This window comes from Lepisosteus platostomus, chromosome 12 (genome assembly GCF_059453375.1).
Source record: "Lepisosteus platostomus isolate fLepPlt1 chromosome 12, fLepPlt1.hap1, whole genome shotgun sequence".
Classification (NCBI taxonomy): Eukaryota; Metazoa; Chordata; class Actinopteri; order Semionotiformes; family Lepisosteidae; genus Lepisosteus; species Lepisosteus platostomus.
Window position 1 is genome coordinate 37,378,032 of NC_142622.1, and position 21,376 is coordinate 37,399,407.

A 21,376-nucleotide genomic window follows, 5' to 3' on the forward strand; every position below is an offset into this window, starting at 1 on the left:
GAGTGTACAAAACATTAGGGACAACTTCCTAATATTGAGTTGTACCCTCTTTTGCCCTCAGAACAGCTTCAGTTCATCAGGCCATGAACTCAACACGGTGTCAAAAGAGTTGCACAGGAATGCTGGCCCATGCTGACTCCAGTGCTTCCCACAGCTGTGTTGAATTAGCTGGTAGTGGATCTCTATTCCTAATGTTCAGTCCATCTCATCCCACAAATCTGGATGGATTGAGATCTGGAGACTGGGCAGACCACTGCATTAAGATTAATTCATTTTCATGCTTGTGGAAACTGGACAATCTTAGCCTTGTACTGTATATTATAGTAGTTGTCTAGAACTACTAATTACACACAGACTGAGGCCACTCAACTAATTGTGTGGCTTGTTAAGTTACTTTTGTGCACCAAAATTAATGGAGGGTTGCTGTTGTAAATACTGTAGTTTGAATACTTATGCAATAGTGAATAATCTTTTCCATTGTACTTTCATTTTATTTTGTTATTTCTTTTAGTTTTTACCTTGCATGTGTGGGGTAAGTGGTGCTTATTAAGTCACTATTAATTGCTACTTCAAAGTATCATGTCCATGGGTTTTAAAGCAACAAAATGTGAAAACTGTACAATAATACTTTTGCAAGGTAATATAGTAGCTTAATTTAAATATTTTGGTGTTATTCTAGTTTTTCATCATGCTTAAGAAAACCATTTGAACTGACCAGTTCCTTGTAGTTTTAAATATACCGCCAGAAAAAAAGAGCTGATCCTTCCAGGAAGTCCTGATTTCCTGGTTGTGTATTGAGAGGCATTACAATTTTTTATGTTGGAACCAATCCCATGGGTTTTAATTGTTAATGCCTCATGGTATTGTAACGCAACGGGGGTTCAGGCAGGCGCCCTTGCCACATTAGGTCGGCCCCCCACCGTCGGGGGCTCAAACCCAGGACTCCCGCGTCACTCAACAGGGACCCAGCCCAGTGAGCCAAAGAGAGATCTCTCTACAGCCCAGTAGCTGTAGTCCTGCTATCACAGGGAAGGGCGGCGACGTCACCGCTCTCGTAAGCCGGCTCTTACACAGTGCCTGTCGGCCGTAAGCGTTACAGTATATAGTCACCTGACCAATCACAATTATTAAACTGGTCATATGATACCATACAGAAAATCATACTCATTATTTTATGGGGAATGTATTGGGAGCAATATCAGTGATCTTGCTTTCCTCTTCACACAGTGTACAATGCTTAAGGTAACATTCAGCAGTCTACTCAACAAACAGATGTTAGTCTCATTAATGTTTATAATTGTGATAACATATTTAATCTGCAAGTGTCCACTTGAATGTATTATAATATATCTACAGTATATTATATAGCCTGATTTTACATTATATATGGTAATATATTATTAAATACAACATACAATTTCCCTCTAATAAAAAATGTCAGCTATTACCTGAACATCTGCAACCTAAAATAGCTCTTACAGTTAGACACATCTCACCAGGTCAGAACTCTGTTCCTGGCTATTGAAATTCTTATGGTCAAAGATGCTTTTTCTCAAAGTAAACCCCAATTTGGAAAATGCTCCCGCCCACCTTAAAGGTATCCTCATATGACAGACTTATAAGAAATATATTTTCACATAATGCCATGCTTTAATTTATAGTGTCCATCCTTGCACTCTCTAATGTTGTTTTTTCTTCTTTACTTCTGCGTTTCTGTAGTACAGAATATGCTCCATATAATGGTTGGAACGTTTGTAGCTAGTAGAAACTATTTAATTGTGACTTTTATCATGTCTCATGTATACAGACTGTTACAAACTGTCTTCCATTTCAAGATAAATGCATTGGATAGTAAGTGTTATCAGGACAGTGGTCAAACTGGGTAGCAGCGGGGAAAAAACAGTCAATTTATAAGGCAATACAAGACCACATATCTTGAAAGAAGTACTTTACTAGTTTCAGAACTATTGATTGAGGAAGGATAATCAAAGCGCTTAGCTTCGGAACGACTGGAAACACTACTTGTTTAACTGCAAAATGTGTAGAGCCTTAGTGATGTTATAACAGAAAGGCTCTAGAGTGAACAAACAAAAAATCATAAGGTTCGGTTTATTGGGTTATTATTACTGTGTTTGTTTTACTTACTTTGGGAAACTGTTTGACAGGAATTAACACTTTCTGTCCCAGCTTCATATTCTTGTTGATCACAACGTCAATGAACTTTTCTTCTTGTTTGCCTTCATCTTTCTGTATTTTTTCAATCTCTGAAAGAGGAACATAAAACTGTTAATCAAGCACTGTGGAATCATGAAGTGAAAAATGTCCATATTATAGTTATTTTAAGTGAATTTACGAAAGGGTGACCTCAGGTTTGATGCAGAAAATTATACTGTATTCAGCATGTGATTCATTAATATCTGCTTCCACAGTTTAAAAGAGTAACTGAAAGCCCCAGGGATCCAATGAAATTGAATGTTGAATAACTTCAGTCAGCAAAGTCTCAAAATGTCACCTAAGCTACTTCAATGAAGCTCACCTAAAAATAAATATGTAACCAATACATCAATCAATGGCAAAGTGTAAAATATCTCTTAATAAGGAGGGGCTGTTATGGTCTACATTTCAAGCAATGAAGCTTGACAAATAGTAATATTTCAATGTTTTTCAAAAGACAGGCTTAAACTTAAAAAAAATCATTATTTGTGCAGACATGTAATAAGGAAAAAGAGTTTTCATTTAAATTTCCAATAAAACATAACTTTCATAAAAAACATAGCAGACAAATATTGTCCCTTTTTTGCAATTTTGTCAGTATTTGAAACCTCAATTTTCTTTTATTCAAGATCAAAATGTTCTCATTAATATCTGTTAAATTCGCAGTCTGTGGAATTTCTGACAATTTACTGCTTTTGACTACTCAACTTGAGTTCATTTAGTCAAGCTGTGATTTAATTGGAATGCCTAAAATAATATCAGACCTCCCTCAAATTGCACTTCCTTGGGTGCTTAACAGTTCTGTGTCACAGATTTAATTATTAAGAATTTCCGTGTCTTGACTAAGTACAGTATGCTTGCATTTCCATAGAGGTTTAGTATCTAATACACACCGTGTCACATTATTTGGATTTCAGGTCTTGATGAGTTTTTTTTATTAATTGAAATAATTGTTTAATCCGAATTAGGATTTGTGTAGCCCTGTGCGATCATTATATCACTTACTCACACTACCAAACATAGCTGTGCCAAGCAACACAACCATAAAATAACTGGTGTCTACATTAAGGCAAAAGGACAGATACAGACAGGGGGGGGGGGAGGTAATTCGGCCTAGCTAGCCTGGTAGTTTAGTAGCAAATCGATTTCTGGAAAAACTGGCCCTGGTATAAGATGGTGTGTGTTTGTGTCTATCTACCCTGTGATGGATTGGAGTCCCATCTAGGGTATACCCTGCCTTGACCCATTGTTTGCCTAGGTAGGCTCCAGCTCTCCCTCAACCCCGAATTGGAATAAGTGGTTAGAAAATGGATGGTGGATATATAGTATGTATACAGTATATATTGTACTGGGTGGTGGGGCAGCTGAGTGTCAGAGACATTAGTACTTCCCAGCAGTTACCTTATTCTGAAGGTTTGAAAAAATGTGTATAGTTTTGCTGTATTTACATATACATAATATCCCTATGTACAATTCACTCAAGTAAACTAATTCATTAATAGGTAATTACTGCAAGTCAGCCATATTGGAACATCTGCATTCAATAGTGACAGGACCGTTCCTAGCGGTCACTATGCCAGCCGTAATGAAATGGATCAGGGGCCAAAATAGTTTTCAGGACAGGATAGAGTAAGGAAAAGCCAGAGAACAGAGGGACATCATCCTGCATTCACAATCCACCATTATCATAATTACCAAGATTGTGCCATTTCAATTCATCTTTTGAATCACACCAGTAGTCAGATTATGTCCAGGTAGACAGAATACATTACAGGGCATACATTACGTAAACCATGTCTGATTAGATAACCTAATATAATATTGCTAAAATATATGGGTGAAGCATGATTATACATTTTATTTTCTTAATACATAGCATCCTTAGTTGCAACCCATGGGGCAGTTGTCAAAAACACACATGGTCTTTGCAACGACATAATCCTGTAACTGCAGATGCAGATCTTCATCTCACGTAAGAGAATAAAATCACTTATAGCCTAGCAGAGTGAAAAATATTAATAATATATGCATTTTAATTTTTCATCTTATTCTGTTAAATCCAACATAAAGCTTATTTTATCCCTTATCTATTAAGAGTACAGGCAGAATATATTAAGCAGTGCAATATAGTGCATTTAAGCTCAGTACTATTTCCACAGGTGCTCAGGCATGGCAGCCTCATTAAGACCCATAGAAAGAAAAATGTAATATTTTCTTTAAATCAGTATAACAGATGTGTATTAAGATAAACCCTAAAACCATCCCAAGGGTTAAATCATCCAGTTTAATGAAAGTTCCTCTCAATATTTCTGCATTATCAGAAAAGCATGTAAAAACACAAAAAGAAATCTAGTCTAAGGAAAACTGTAAAACCTGTTAGACCTCTCCCCAACTTTGAATTCCAGTTCTGTTTACATACTGTACATTTATCCTTAACCTAATTCAAACACAAAAATGCTAACTTGTGTGTTTGTAAAATGATTTAAACATCTTACTGACTGCTTGTTTTGGAAAATAATCCAATTTTGTATACCACAAAATGAAAACAAAAACAGCCGAATCTCTGAGGGGATAACATTTGTAGTGGTTGCTGCCCCACAATTTTTGTAATGGAGTTACAGAAAAGCTTAAAAACTGCATTTATTGAGGATAGTTTAAAAAAGTAAAGCAAAGGCATACAGTAGATACATGAACATCAACAAATGCAGATAGTTTAACAAGCTGTCCAGACAATTATACAGCTATGGTGGCATTAAGGACAACAAATAAACTGAAACCTATTACAAAAAGCAAGGGAAAGGCAGTGATAGAAATTTCACAACAAACAATAGTTTCCCTAATATTGCCAGGACCTTACTGAGTGCATTGTACTGTATGTATCCCTTCAGTGGCAACACTTTTAAGGGCATGTTTTGTATCATGTATTCCAAAAAAACAATAAGATTATAAACAATCTATAATAAGCCACATTCATTTAATGTACAGTTTTCTCATTTTCATTTGGATTATTAAATTGTTCAGTCCTCCCTTTTAACTTAAAAACAAAAAAAAATAGTGTGACAAATCTTAGGCTTAAGTGCAATGGCTCAAAAAGGAATTAGAAATTTGTTGTAAGGACATATGATGCCAAAATGGGGCCAAAATAATTTATTCAATTCAACTTTTCAGTTCAACTTTATTGTCATTAAACTTACACAGGTGCATAGTATAATGAAAAGTGTTTCTCATTATGCACTCAGGTGCAGTATATAAATAGGACAGAAGATAAGACAATAGACAATTACACAATAGCAATTTACAGTAACATGTAATAACATAACATAAATAACATGTAATCAAGTAATCAAAACTGTGCAAAATTCCGCAAACAGAGAAAATATAACAGGACAAAAACAGTGCAAGGTAATTCTTGGAACAGTGCAAAAATAGTATGGTTAAAAATAATATGGTTAATTCATAAATTATAGTATTCAATGATTGAATGTATCACTAGTTTCCTGAACAAGGGACTGATTTGTAACTTGAGGCATTGTGGGTGGACAGTCTGTTAGCAGTGCAGTGAGCCAAAGACCATGAGGTACAGTAGAGCAGTAGTAACATTAAATCTAGATTTTTTTGGTGACTAGTGATGAATGCTGCCCAATTGAAAACTGACCTTCAAAATGGCTAGTATTTCTTCACAGAAGACTTCTTGAGGCAGGTGTGAATCCAGAACACTTTAAAACTGTGATATCTCTGATGTCAGTAGCACACCTTCACAGAGTTTAGCAACTTTGAAACTTGTAATTGTGCATGTCTCTAATTTGTTTGTTTTAGAGACAAAATACTCTGTTTACAGTTTACAACTAAGTCAGCTAGGTGGAAGTTGTGATATTTTAGAGAAGATTAATTATACTGTTTACTGAACACTATTTTACTATTTTAGACAATGTCAGGTAGTACTGGAAGACATATTGTTTCACCTTTTATTACAAGTCACACTCCTCATTTTTACAAAGTATGTTTTTTATTTGCTTTTTATCACAGGATACCTAAGATTAGATACTGTACATTTTATTCCACAAGTATCTTGTTACTGTCTTAGTTTCCGTATATCTTTGCCTAAAATCCACCATGGGATTCTGGAATAATGAAACCTTTGAAGGATCTATTCATATAAATCATATTATAAAGATCTATAGCTCAATAAGTTGATTACAGTGCAAAATTAAATATTGCTTACATCTAAAAATTACAAAATTATATTTGGCATAAAAGACTTTGCCTCCAATTATTGAGCTCTGCATCTATCATGAACATATTAAATGAATATTTCATTAGTGTTTATCCATTTGCAAAATAAATTTAATGATGTCAGTATCAGTGACATAAATGCTATGTAGTACTGTATAAGTAAAGATGTTACACCTTACTTTTTTCTCAGGTTTTTACCTGAGACCGTTGGCTGAAAGTGTGCTAATGTATCATTAAATATGATAGGATATTTTTAAATGAAGGTACAAAACTGGCTAGAAGCCTCCAGGGCTGGATTAGTTTAAAGCTGTTCAGGGGTTTTGTTGATATAATAATATCTGTGTCTTGTCAGGTGCCTATGTATGTACAAGTGTTAGCAGTGAGGCATGCATATATGTATATATTCTCCCTTTACTCAGCTGTTGACACTAAAACATTTACAATGTGAAGAGAGATGGATGATGACAATGTGTATTCTAGATGGCAATGCAGACTGCCACTCTCCTACGCTTCTGCAAGAGCAGTAACAGCTACCCATAGTGATTTATAATTGTCAATTCCAAAACATCAATGGTGAGTCATGGTGAATAATTGGTTAGTCTTAATTAGAATAATAGTAACAGCAATTAGAGTTGATAACTACCACAACAGTTGGAATCTCAGTGGAAGTAACTACTTATAAATTCAAGCTCAAAAAGAACAATTATTTCGATCCTGTTAAAGTCACAAAGACACGGACAATAGAAACTAATATAATATTGAACATTATATATTTTTAAACTCCTTAGTGACTGAGCCAGCCACAGCTCATCATATTTGAGTACTTTGTTTTTTTTATGTGCTTTGTGCCTTGAATGCCTTAAATTAAGCAACATTAACTTTTATGTGCAAAAAAGTCAGAGAAAAACAATAACTTTTTAAGTATATGATATGTGGTAATACAAATATTTCCTTAACAGATTCTCAGATATATTCAGTTTTTGCTGCCTACATAAATAGAGTAAAGTTCCTCATCATAACATGTTAGTGCCTTTTTGGGACCAACACCACCAACTAAAAACAAACATCAAAAACAAACATTGACTCGCACGTGAGTTTTCTGTCTAGGTCTGAAGATATTGACTGCATGTTTTCTAAGAGAGGGGAAATGTTTCTGGTGTTTTATACAATAATCTGTTTTCGTTCTCCAGCAAAAACACATTAAATTTGTATTGACAGCTGAAAAATACATGTGTGTAATGGTGGTGCACAGCAGGGGTTATCCTGCTGTCTACATTTCCATCGGAAATGGAATCACTTAAGACAAGCCTTGTGATTTAGAGATTGCCATTTATAATTTATAAACTGCAGAGATTTAAGGGATTACGTATGGCTTCCAGATCAGACATGTGCTCAAGATTTTAGTTTTTTAATGGTTCATTTAACGTTTGTAATTTCATATCATTAATTTTTTAAGCTCTTTGCAAGGGATTTTGGTTAAAAATCTTTACCCCACAGTGATGCACTGGTTGTCTAATATATTAATTAAAAAATACATTTACAACTTTCCACTCGTAATTCTCAATTTGTGAGCAGTAAACTTTCCGTTCATTTTGTAAAGATTGTTTAGGTATTGGAATGAAGTGATTTAAAAATAACATAATAAATAACACTGACTGTTATTGGGTTTTATTCTTTGAACATGACATTTTTGAAGCAAAATTAGTTTGAACCCCGAGTACTATAGTTCTTAATTTGATGAAATGGGGATAATTTCCATTCTATAAAACTTCTGAAGTGTTTAATTTGATATTTCTTCTACTGTTGTGTAACTTAGAAAGGAGTATACACAATACAGTACATATGTATCTGCAGCTTATTTGTATTCATATGCAGGTCTTACATTATACAAAATAAAAAATAATTTAGATAGTTTTAAATCCACTGAACACAATCTACATACTGTAAGAATTAAATAAATAAAAAGACATGCTAATATTAGAATTAAGACCTTGTAATTTAAATGTCATACATTTCTCTTGTAAAAAAAATAGTTGAACAACAGATTGAAAGTTTGTTTTAGCAACCTTTACTTTGGAGTTCGCACAAGTTTTTAAATGACTGGATTGGGAATGACAATCTATTATAATCTGAAGAAATACAATAAAAAGTCTCAGAATTTTGCAGATTTGACTGCACACATAACTGACTGAAAACACTGAAATATTAGACTGAAAAGTTGAGTGAGCATCAGTTAGCCAGGGTTCTCTTTGCTTTGAAAAGCTGCTTTGCAATAAAGGCAGTGAAAGGCAGTGTTGAATATACAGCAATTCATGATGTGAAAGACTCTGACTGGAGGTCAGGTTGGGTGGCTGAAGCCTGGGACCCTCATTTAATACAACAAGATGCTCAGCTGTTGAGAATCAAAATGAATGCAATGAAGTGACAGAAAAACAATACATATTATGTAAATTCTGACAACAATTTCCCCTAAAACAGGGTGATCACAGGAGTTTATGATAAATGCAACACTTTTCAGCACTGGATTTTAAAACTGCACTTAAATTATGACTAATTTATGGATTCAGCATTAGGCCATTGCTGAGATAAAAGTATATATTTAATGACTGCACACAGTAAAATGTGTAATTCTGAGCAGCTGTAACAATTTAACTGTTCACACTGACTATGGGTTGAAATAGTGAACACCTAATCCCTGTTACACTTGTATGGACCAATTTTAAAATACTGTCTATATACGGTATGTACATAAAACAAAATATAAAACAATTAAAATATCATTCACTAAACAGCAATAGAATCACAGTCCTTGTGCTAAAATTAGTCATTTTCTTAGATAATGAATACACAATTAAGTCAAACTAAACGTATACTTTGCATATTGCCACATGTGGCTGCAGACAAAACAGATGTGTATAGATACTGTATATATAGATGGGTACAATATAGTTCCCTCTTTTGGAAAGATGAAAAAATGAGTAAAAAACTATTTTTTGACATGGACAAATTCTGTATCTCTAAGATTAGATATACTTCCTGAACTTTCATTCAGCCCCTCCAGTAAACATCAGGAAAATATATACTGTATTGCTGGCACCCTTGTTTGATACGACCCAGAAGGTAATAGTGGGATGTGCATGGTATTTGTTCGTGAGTAGCTGTAAGACAGATTTGATCTCTTAAGAGTCGATCTTAATATCGGTGTGCAGTCTGTTTTTGATTCTAACCTCCTACTCATACAGACCTAATAATGTGTGCCAGGTCTGAAATATTCTCCTTTTGGTCTATTATCTTGCTCTTCTGTGCAGTTCTTCTGCACTTCTTTGTGCTCTCCCCTTAGTTTTGCAACACAGTACCACCTCCATCTTTCCCACACACTGCACTATTTATATAATGACTTTATAGACACTGCCTGGTTTAAGCATTCCTTTGTTTCACCATGTAATGAGATATCTGACAATGTTAGCACTGTTGAGTGAATACTTTTCTCATATTAAGAACCTTCCTGATGGGTGCTTTGGTAATTTTATTTGGATGTGTTTCGAATTTATTATACATTATATGTTAAAGACATTTGTGTGGTAATGTTTGATACCTCTTTCACAATCTGTATGTGTAGTTTGAAAGCAATGTCTTACCTACAGTACAAGTACAAAAATAAATGAAAAGGCAATTTGTTTTTTTTTCAATTCAGCATTCTTTCCTTACTTTTGACCTTTAGAACATGTAACACTGGTCAAAGAACAAATGTTTAAAAGCTCCCTATCTTTTTTTTTTTTAAGCAGGGCAGTGAATTACATAGTACTTTCTACGAAAACCTTCCCATGAATCTGAAAATTATTCATTGGGTGACTGTTTTCTTTTCCATTTGTATCACTTATTCTTCAAAGCATACTGTATGTCTGGGGGGAAAAAATGGTCAGGTAAATAATAAATAACATGGCAACAACCTGGTACTATTCCCTCCCTTTTGAATCTACCACCAGAACTCTTAATTCTGTGCTTTAAATAATTATAGGTAACACCTAAAAACAATAGTCACAAATGATTGAATATAGTATAAAAACAATGCAAACTCAAAACCTCAATACATGATAATAAGATACAATCAGTCACATCCCCAAACTCAGAATGATTAATTGATTTCAGACTTATAAACCTTGTTGGACTGTAGCTCTTGGTTTAATGATGTACTGTAAACCTCCGATTTAAGGTGTAGCTAAGCTGGTATTCGACAAATGTACCCTTAACATCGTTAACTTCACCAGTGCTTTACCTAAATGAATTATTTGCTTAATTGGGCCAAGTTAACTTCAAATATGAAAGTGTATTTTCATTATTAATAAGAGCAAATGTGAAACCAGCCCCAGTGTGCGATTTTCTTGTTCAATGCTAACAGACTTTGGTGAAGAAGTTTTTGTTTTCATGTCATAGTGAATAGTTTCAGGTTTCTTGTGTCTGGGACTAATGGCCTGATAATCCTGTTCTTCCTTCTTTGACTGCTTCTCAACGATCATTCTGATAAACCTCATCTTCAAGAAAAGACTCAACATGTCCTACACAGTGGGACATCATTTTTTTTTCTGTACAACATCACCTACGCATTAAATGGTGAGAACAAGATTTTTACATTTATCATCTCTTCAGTAAATTAGTCTTCTCCCATCTGTAATAGAACATCTTTTGCCTCTAAAGACCATTTCCCTCATCTTTCATCTTACAGTACAGTACATTTAATGCTGCTTCCCCAAGCCTGTTAGCAAAATACTAAATTGTGGATAATACAACAGTATTTTGAAAAGGATACACCTTTCCATTATTTATCTAATTAGACATGTCTTCTAAATCCTGGTCCTGGAACATCCCTGTTTTAAGGTTTAATTCAGATGAGAGCTTAATCAGTTAAGCTTATTTAACCCATAAATGAACAAATTAATTTCTGTTTTCATACTAAACTAACAGATAATTTTATTTTTATGTAATAGTAATAAATACAACTCTCTTTCAACTTGGTTTAAAATGATTATTCTTAGTTAATGACAGGTATGCTGTCTCACACTATAAATAAATATGATTATTTTAAAGGTTTTTAACTTTTGAACTGTTTATGCATGTATGTTGTCCTGGATCCACCTATTTTAAAAGAAACTGTTATGTTATGCCCTGTGGGGCATCACAATATGTCCTGTGAGCACAGTTGTCCTTTAAAATGGGTTTGTCATACGTGTATAGGGTAACTCATGTCAAAATGTCTTTCAGAATTGTTATACTTTAGTCCACAGGATTAATACTCGTTTCACCACCACCTTGTAACCTGATCATCTCGGATCAATTGCAACAAGTTTGTCATTTTAGTTTAGTGCAACATACTATGTTGAGTACTAGCAAGTATCTCAGGATCATCCCCAGCAGCTGTATGCTTAATTGCAATGAAAAACTATGCAGAACAAACCTGGATACCAGCTGACCTCATTCTAATACAGTACTAGGGATTAAATGCTGTTCTACAGGGCAGAAACTGAAAAGGGAGCTCGTTCAGAATATTTCTAACCAATAACATGTGGGCTGTCATTAATGTGTACAGCATACAGTATACTGTATGTATTACTTTGTCATATACAGTATAGCTGAATGCTAGTGATAAATTAATGTTAAAAAAAATAACTACATGTATAGTAACAAAATTGTAGATGAAGGCACACAATTAGCTATGCAATATTCTATCAATTTCAATGCACCACGAAGTGCATGAAGCTGCTGTTAGATGCTATTTGAATTTGTGGCATGTCATGTGGCATATCACATATAACATTTTTAAATGTTAGAGAGGCACACTTGGGACACTTTAGATGCTTAAAAGAATACATTGGTTATTCATTTTTTATGATGGGAACAGGCTACATTTATGTACACTATGCTATAAAGGTAAACCTTACAAAGTTTCATTTGTTGCACATCTTAGTGTTTTCTAGTTTATATTTGTGGATCTTGACCATTTGCGGTAGCTGGGTCTCTGTAGTTTTGATAATGACCCTGAGTTCTTGAAGATGAATCTATTGGAGCCTCAACTGCCAAGGAAACTTTCTTTAATATTCCCTTATATTTAACTCTATAAAATAACACATTTTATGGACTTGTTCCTCAATAGCCCTCCAGCCCTCTAACAGCCACCATTGTGGAGTCCCCACATAATAAATAGCAGAACAAATACTTAAGTGACGCCTAGATGTGACCACACTTTCGATTCAAGTCCTGTTTAGTTATATGTATTTGCCAAGATTTCTGTTCACATCCCTTCTTAGGAATATTTAACTCAATGTATAATATCAGAACTCTGTATCACAAACTACACACTCTACAGTTATTAGTAGGTTTAATACTGATAAAACCTGTCATTATGATTAGAACATGAAATGTAGGTCTATTTTTTGTGGTTGGCATACAATTGTATTTGAGTATTACAATACATTTCACAGCAAACGATGGTTAATATAATTATGCATTAAAGATATTTCAGTTATAGGTTCCTAATACATCTTTAGTCCCATAAATTAGTATACTGAAGGCAGCAGCTGTTACTTTGGGTTTTTGCAATTTAGAGAAAGATGGTGACTACTTTCAGCAGCTAACTTCACTGCAATTGGTATAAATCTAACATACAAACTGAGTACTAATCACAAGATGCTCCCTCAGCATTTATGCATATGAGAAAAGAAGTAAGCCCCCAGTATTATAACTGGGGGACACTGCTATAGGAGGTGCTATACTTCAGATGAGCCCTCAAATTAAAGGCTTAATGACTTGATCATGATAGATCCCATTGCAGTTTTTAAAAGATTAGGGGTGTTAACCACATTGTACTAAATTACACTCTGATCTTATGCAATCTGGACCTCTTTAAAGTTCCTGCTTAATTCACTTGGTGAAGCAATTTCACACTTCTCTATTTGATGTGCTCTGCAGTAACTGTGGGCACATAATGGCTACTATATTTTACTTATGTGGGTGATGCAGTTTAGTGGTGGATGAGGTGTGTCCTCTTCTGCATTTCCAAAGTGTTTTGAGATTCCTTTGGAATGAAAAGCACTACATTAATACAAGAAATTATTAGTATTATACTTACTGCAAAGCTACAAGAAGGTTCCTGTGATAGACACATTAAAAGAAAAACAAATCAAATCTACAGTTCTGTACAATAACTATTTTACCAAACACCAAAAAGAACCTCTCCTTGAGATCCTTAGCCACACCTTACTGTAACATTGTGGTGGAGCCTGTTAGCCTAGGCGACTACTAGGTTTCTAATAATGCATTTATTAGCTCTGTGTGACCAACCAGAGGAATTATGTAAAGTAAATAGTGCTGAAAAGGACAGGACATGGATTAGGTAAAAAATATGGTTTGCCTTTGAAACAAAAACAGAAGAAGATACTAGATCCACTGAAACAGGAAGCTAACATATGTTCATTGCAGTATAGACATTATTCCTGTGCCAATAAAACTCAGACAGAGAAAGAAGGAATTTATTTTCCTCTGCTAATTAAAAAGAAGGTCATGCTCTGGTGCACCCAATTGAACTAACAACATTTAGCTGGTTGGTTTTTAATTAAAAAATAAAAAGAGAAAGTATGCATAATTATTTTACATAATGTAGTGCTTCAAAGAAAATCCAAAAGAGCACAAAAACAAGCTTAATGTTTTCAATACCCCAAAGTATCACATGAGCTTGCAACAGTATGTAGTGTTCATACCACAAACTTTGTACAATTAAAATTTGTATATAAACTCAAAAGCACTAACACATCGATTCCTTATAGGTTTGAGTGATATTCAGACTTGCTAAAGTCACTTGAACTTGGCTTCTTAAAGTACCTGTAAGTGAATGATTGAATTGGTTGTATGAGCCACTATATTAGTAATATTGTAATACTGGTTCTCTAGCAACAAAATATTTTACTTATATGCAAAAAGATTAAATGGTTCTGAAACCCTCAGTGTTGTGGATGCATTCCTGTATTTCATATTTATTGTCAATAGTCATTATAATTAGTAAGGGAACAAGTAATAGGTTTATCCCTTGTTGAATAGAGAAGAAAGAAAACACAATGTTTCGGCCATGGAGCCTTCATTGGTACTATACTGTACTGTACGTTACATACAGTTTTGATGGTTTCTCTGTTCCTTTAAAAATGTCACATTCTTTACTCATAAGAAGATCCTATTAATTGATCAGTAAAGAAGGACATTGATGACATTGGGCAATATTGATATTAATACAGCTGATTTTAACAGTAGAAAGGTGAACTATAACATTTGAAATTCTTGAAATGTAAAGGAAGAATGGTCAGTATAAAACCTAGTATAATAATTCATAGATGAATTAGCACACTAATGTTTTATATTGTTAGTTAAGTACATTATTATATGTAATATCTTGTTATAAGTGTTATTATATGTGTGAATATGATGGTGTAGCCATTAAAAAGCTGAAGTGCTTTTTTTCAAAAGCTGAAGTAAAATGTTTCACTGTTGCACCAATGCCATATGAAACAGAGCATGGCATACTTGAAATCATTCAGGATTACTTCTCCATTCCAGATCTGTATTATGAGAGTTCTTCATTTGCATTATTGCTTTCATCATGTTATTACATGTCAGCAGAGGTCAGTATCAGTTTCTTATTGAGTGTTGTGGGCTTGAATTTCATATTCTATTATTGACAGTGGATTCTTGATTGAAATACCTGTACAGTATCTTCAAAATGCTCTTTCCTTCAAGCACTGACTGCCTCCCTTTCCACGATCAGATCTCACATTTCTTTAGGTCTCAAAGGGATTGGCCCATGTCTGTCCTATTCTTCATGTTGCAAGTTCTCCTTTGATTATGTGACTTTGAATGTTGGTGGGCTAGTTTATTCTGTTTGGAATGTACGTCAGTCTGCCGAGCGCAGAAAACCTTGCCCTTGTCATAAACACAGTAAGATCATCGATTGGCGACCTGGTGTTCTGTTGTTTAAAATTAAAGTATTTATTTGCTGGCATTAGTGATATTTGTCACGCAGTCTCGCTGAGAGCTACTGTATGAACACTTTTCTTCAGTTTATCATTGAGGCTTGAATTTACTTAAATTCTCTTTTGGTTAGCTGCTCAATGCTTCAGCCTTAATTTTCCTTAGGCATTACTTCTTCTGGAGCTAGTTTGATAGTCCTACAGTAATTGAATGATTAAAGCTGTGTCAGTCCAGCAGAACGTCTGTTACTACTCTGGTAAAGAAGACATCTTTGGTATTTTAGAGTTACTCATCTCTTTCAAATGTGGCATTGAAGTCTCTAAATAGATAATGACGTAATATAATATGTATTTACATCTGTCCTACTTTGGAATAACTTAAAGAATCTGGCAAAGCTGGGCATAGAAATTGTCCTTGGAAATATTGCCTAAATCTAATTTAAACTGCTTTGATCAATGTAGAAGAAACTGCTTATACAAATTGTACAAATTAAGAATATTCTCCTTAAGATGAGCCAGATAAAATGAGGAATAAGTGTTAAACTAGAATAGCAATAACAATATGATAATGAAGGCCATTATCTTTCATAATGAAGGTACAAGAAGTCACTATATATATGTTTGAAGAATTCTCCCTAAGTAAGGGACCACTCAGCAAACACATCCTAAATCTACTCTTCCCCTGCAACAGTATTTGTTTTCTCAATGTAGGATACCCAAATTATTGTTTTAAATTGTTTGGACATAACTAGCCTATATGAAATAGGCCATACTGTGCTGTGCATAGCAAATACAGTAGAATAATTCACTCCTCATTAATTATTTATTGTTTTTCAAAAGATGATATATTTTTAATCCAATGAAATTTTATCTAAAATTTATTTTCCAGTGATTTAAAAACAGGAAATGCAAGTAAAGAGCAACTTTGATTTTTCAGCTCAGTTAGCCTGGGGTGATGGCTTACATTATATAACTCGTATAGATTGCTCATGTAGTAGCTGAGGGTGTTTCTCCAGTACAATACAGTAGTGTATTTCAATGATACACTATGATAATGATAATGATAGTAATTGTATGATAGCAGGACATGGCACAACTGACACGGTAACATACATTACATTACCTATGTACCTTAAAAACAAAGAGCACTATCATGACAGCTACCTCCAAACACCGCACAAATCAGTCGCAGAGAAAATCTAACCACATTATTATCACAGAGTTATTTAGAAATTGAGAAGACCATGGAAAATATACATCAAAAAGTAAATGTTATGTTGTTTTTTTTTAATTTGTCTAGGCTCTCAACAGCTACCTAATTATGAGGAATATATCTACTTCTTTTAAAATATTTTCTGGTTTTCATTTTGTTTCATAAGCTATGAGGAGGACATTTGCCCCCTTGGGCACTGTAAGCTTGAACCCACTGATGAACCAGTAGCATGCACTGATAGGTAGCAACTGAGGTGGAAATCACAGCTGCTCTAGGCATTGCACTCTTAGCAGAATTTTCCTTTCTTCATTTTATCATTACTGCAATTTAAAGAGTGACTTTAATGTGATTTTTTTAGACAAAAAACCTTCTAGCACCAGTCATGTATACAACAGTGACAGCACATGATTTCTAGACTGCTACCTTGCTTGTGGAATTTCAGCAAATACTTGATAGTTGGACAAAACCTGATTGTGCTCAAGAATTTCTGAAAGAGCAATTTATCACACAAACGATGGATGTGACAAAGTTCGAGATATTAGTGGTCACACACTATGAATCAGTTGAATAATGCCTCACTGTTTTCTTTCAAGTGAAAGTTTAACTCTTGGCAAAGAACACAGATGTCTGGTTAGCTATGCATACCTTTTCTTACTAATTATGCACTTTGTGTTTGTTATAGAAACGGGAATTATTGTATACAGCACCAGTAAATAGTAAATATTATGACACAGATGAATGAAGAGCACATTATAAGCTGTTGTATACAATTAGTCAAATAGAAACAGAAACATGATACCTGCTCTGTTAACATTAAGCTAAACTGTTGCCCAAATACTAGTTTAAAATTGAGAAGAAAACTATTAGAATACAATATCCCACTGTATTAATTCCCTTTAAGACCAGAAATACACTCTATTGCTCTTCTTTGAAAACCAGGGTGGAAATATCTTTATTTATTTAGAAACGTTGACTATTGTATAAATCTTATCACATTTATCTTTCTTTTTGCTGCAATATTCCTTTTGTTTTCATATCCACTGCTATTTTACAAGTTTATCAACTTTATGATGTTCTAGATAATTGATATCAATTTGGATAAAAAGTAGTCTTATTACAAACTCTTTTGGCACACCACTTTTTACATAAACCAATTTGAGTTTTCACCCTTTACCTACACTATACCTGTTGAGCTCACTAAACTCTCAGATTACATCAAGTGTTTTGACTACGTATTTTCTTCAAAATGCTTGCTCATTCAGATTTAAACTTGGAGATTGATTTGTCCTGTCTAACAATTTCCTCTGTTTTTCTCATGATGGACTATTTGGTTGCTCTGGCTGTATTGTTGGCTCATTATCATGCTGGTGAGTTGCAGTCTAATAAACATGGAAGCATTTTCTTTTACATTAGCAGACAATGTGTTTATGAAAGCCTCAGAATTCATTTTTTTCCTGCCATCATTAGCTATAACATAGAAGCGTCAATAAAGAAGACTCAATCAGTTCCAGAGGAGGCTATGCATAACCAAGACTTGACATTACCAACAGCATATTTTGCAGATGAGGTGGTATTCTTATGAGTATCTTCATTTCCTTTCTTCATACTTTAGCCTTTCCACAACTTCGGGAAAAGTTAACCATGATCTCATTTGTCAATAACACTTTGTTCCAGAACTCTCCTGATTAATCTTTTTATGTCTCATGAAATTGTAATCTGATTTTTCTGTTCTTTGTGCTGATGAGAGGTTTACATCTCACAGAGAAGTTTTTCACACTTCTACAAAACTGTGGATTTTGATGTTTTCGCTCCTGCAGTCTTCAACTTCAGTTCATTTCTCATTTCAATTTTCTATAATTTTGTTTAGCATTTTGGAATGTACCTGTAAACACTACAGTATTTAAATTAAATAGATTACTATAATGATAATCTTCCAGTGTTTTTAAAAATGTATTGAGTTAATAAGTATCAGTAATAGTAGCAAGGTGTACTGATCTTTAATAAACTGACTTGTCCCCATTTTTGTGGATGGGGGCTGTATTTGTTACTTTCCAGTCCAGAGGTGATGTTCATGTTCTCTGTTATGTATTTTCTAACAAAAATTAGAAAAAATAGCTCTGTATCACTTTTTGTAGCAAGTGTATATACTGTATATATTTTCTTATAATAGTACAGCATATATTGTTGAATAACACAAATCATGCCCACAAAAACAGTAAAGATCAGTATTTTTTTAAACCGAGAACACATTTAATTAGGAGAGTTTACTGTAACATTGAAACAGAAATAGAGGCAACATATTGCAATTTTATTGTAGGAACAGACTGGAGCCATGAGCTGCAGATTTCAATTATCAACTATACATTTTCCTCAAATCTTACAGTGACATTTTACAGTGCACTAAATTTTTCACATTGTCAAGGTAGGACACTCAGTTACTCATCACCTGCAAGGCTTCTTACAGTAGGGTTTCTCCGGGCATCAGTGCACACAGCTGCTTCAGCTTTAATGCAGCCGCACAGATCAATAAAAACCAGCGTGTCCACTTTGTGTAACCTAAATATATGACAAAAAATCTATTTATTGTATTCAACAAGAGCAAGGTGTATTTGTTTCTTTTGTTTGCCTTATCGCTTTTATTTTTGTACACATCTATAGATTTCCATGACAACAGCACACGGTTAAACATAAACATCCTACATAAAATAGTGCACCATTCCTGCTATTTCCTTTAGGTGAGACTGGAATTATATATAGTCATTGCAGGTTACTCTTTGTTTCTGACACTAATTATTAGTAATCTCATGGTCTGTTAAGGGAGAGGTTATATGCAGTTATTCGAGAGGTTCTGAGATCTGTTTCTACATATTGCAGTTTATCAAATAAGGAAGAACTAAATTCTTTAAATGTTGCCAAGCATTAAGAAAGAAGTGAAAAAAGGACCATTTGCAGACAAAAGAAATTAATGCTCCAAAAATATTGACATACACACTCTCACATTTCGAAATACACTCTGCTTCAAGACGTCTTAATATGACTTTGGTTCTTCAGTCACATTTTGAAGGTCAAATGGAAAAAGAATTTGTCTTTCCGTAATCCTGAGATTACATTCTGCAGTACTCTGTTCCTTGTGCCAGCCGGGCTCTTCACTAAGGAATAATGAGCCAATGCATGATTACAGCCTGAGATAATACTCAGGATTAAGATGCCACACTCCCTGGTTGGGACTGTTTTATTGTTACATTAAGTATAGAGCAAAATAGACACAGCAGACTATTCTCAACATATTCTGTTTTCTTTCTATTCTAGTTTTTAATTCTCCATGAGCACTGTGATAACATTACAATCTTTTTTGCTTTTGATTTCTTGCTTTTCTTCCATGACATTATTCAGGATGACTGTTATGAAACCTAAAAATATTTGTTTCTTCACAAAGAAATGAAAGGGAAACATGAGTTAACAAAGGTCAAAAACAGAGACCTCAATCTTGTAATTATAATTTGTAAAAGTATATAATGAAGGTGAATTTTAAACATTCTGCGTGCATGAGATTGCTTTTTACATAGCCATTCCAAAAAGCAATTCTGGTTAACTTTGAAACTATTTATTTAGCGCATGTGGTAATCGACAAGCCAAGCAACAGCATCCCTGTTCACCTTGTGAAGCCCTCTGTGCCAACCACCATGTTGTCAGGGGATTATCTTCAATGATGAACTGCAAAGTAATAATGCAAGACCCAAGACAAATAAATTGGTCTCTTACCGGTTTAAGATATTAAATATGGAGCAAAAATGACCACACAAAGATATGCTGTTGCCATTTTCCCCTTCCTACTCAGAAAAAGATCACAGTGTCATTATTTTGGTTTTACCAGAACCTATTATGATTTAAAAAATGTTTAAACTGTATAAGCAAAAATGCTAATAGTGTATACAGAATCAAATAGTTCCACCTTTTTTTTACCATAATATAGATTTTGCTTTCGGAGGCTTGCTTGAAGATGTCAATTTCCCATTTTAAACATGCGCTTGTCCAAGAGTGCTCTCAAGATTAAACGAGTACCGATTGTAGTTGAGATGGCACATAATGAATTATACTGTAATCTTTGAGATGTCAAGTAGCAACTGTTTGGAATCAACAGAAGATTGTTTTCTTTCAAAAATGTCTCAGAGCATCAACACCATTCTTATTTAAGATAGCCATACTGTTGTCAACATGCTACTACAATGATCAATCAGTAAGAAACGATTTATAACAATGGCAGCACCAAATACCCTGCAATTTATGATTTCTTAGAATAACAGTATACTTCCTCCTGTCTACTTGTTACATTTATTTAGGGACCACATTTTCATGATACTAAGAATGATAGAGTAGCATGTCATAATAATATCCCAATTTCAGAGAACTTTATTTAATGTAATTCTTACTGTAGGTGGATGTCATAATTTACTTAAAAACAAGAGAAGTCTCACATCATTGGTAACAGTCAATTGATCAAGAAACCTTAAATATTCATTGTTGACCTTCATTGTTGATTGACTGATGATTTACAGATTTAATCTCATTTATGACTTCTTGTCTTTGCTGATATAGCAGATGATGGTCACATTGACTTTGTTTTAGTCTCATGTCGTTCTTTATATATTGATATTTCTGACAAAATAATTTGGGGGCAAACAACTTCTTCAGTTTTTTAGCCCTTTAA

General features: G+C 34.1%; 1 protein-coding gene across 3 annotated transcripts in view; it reads right to left on the reverse strand.

Moving 5' to 3' along the window:
- The window catches only part of khdrbs3 (KH domain containing, RNA binding, signal transduction associated 3), a 147,310-nt gene that overhangs the window by 73,808 nt on the left and 52,126 nt on the right, over window positions 1–21,376 (reverse strand). For all 3 annotated transcript variants that reach the window (XR_015925760.1, XM_088601848.1, XM_088601846.1), the window contains exon 2: window positions 2,146–2,264. Coding sequence is in view for 2 of the 3 variants with exons in the window: in XM_088601848.1 (XP_088457974.1) it covers window positions 2,146–2,264 (119 nt within the window). In the remaining variant the exon portion in view is untranslated. The remainder of the gene's footprint in view (window positions 1–2,145; window positions 2,265–21,376) is intronic.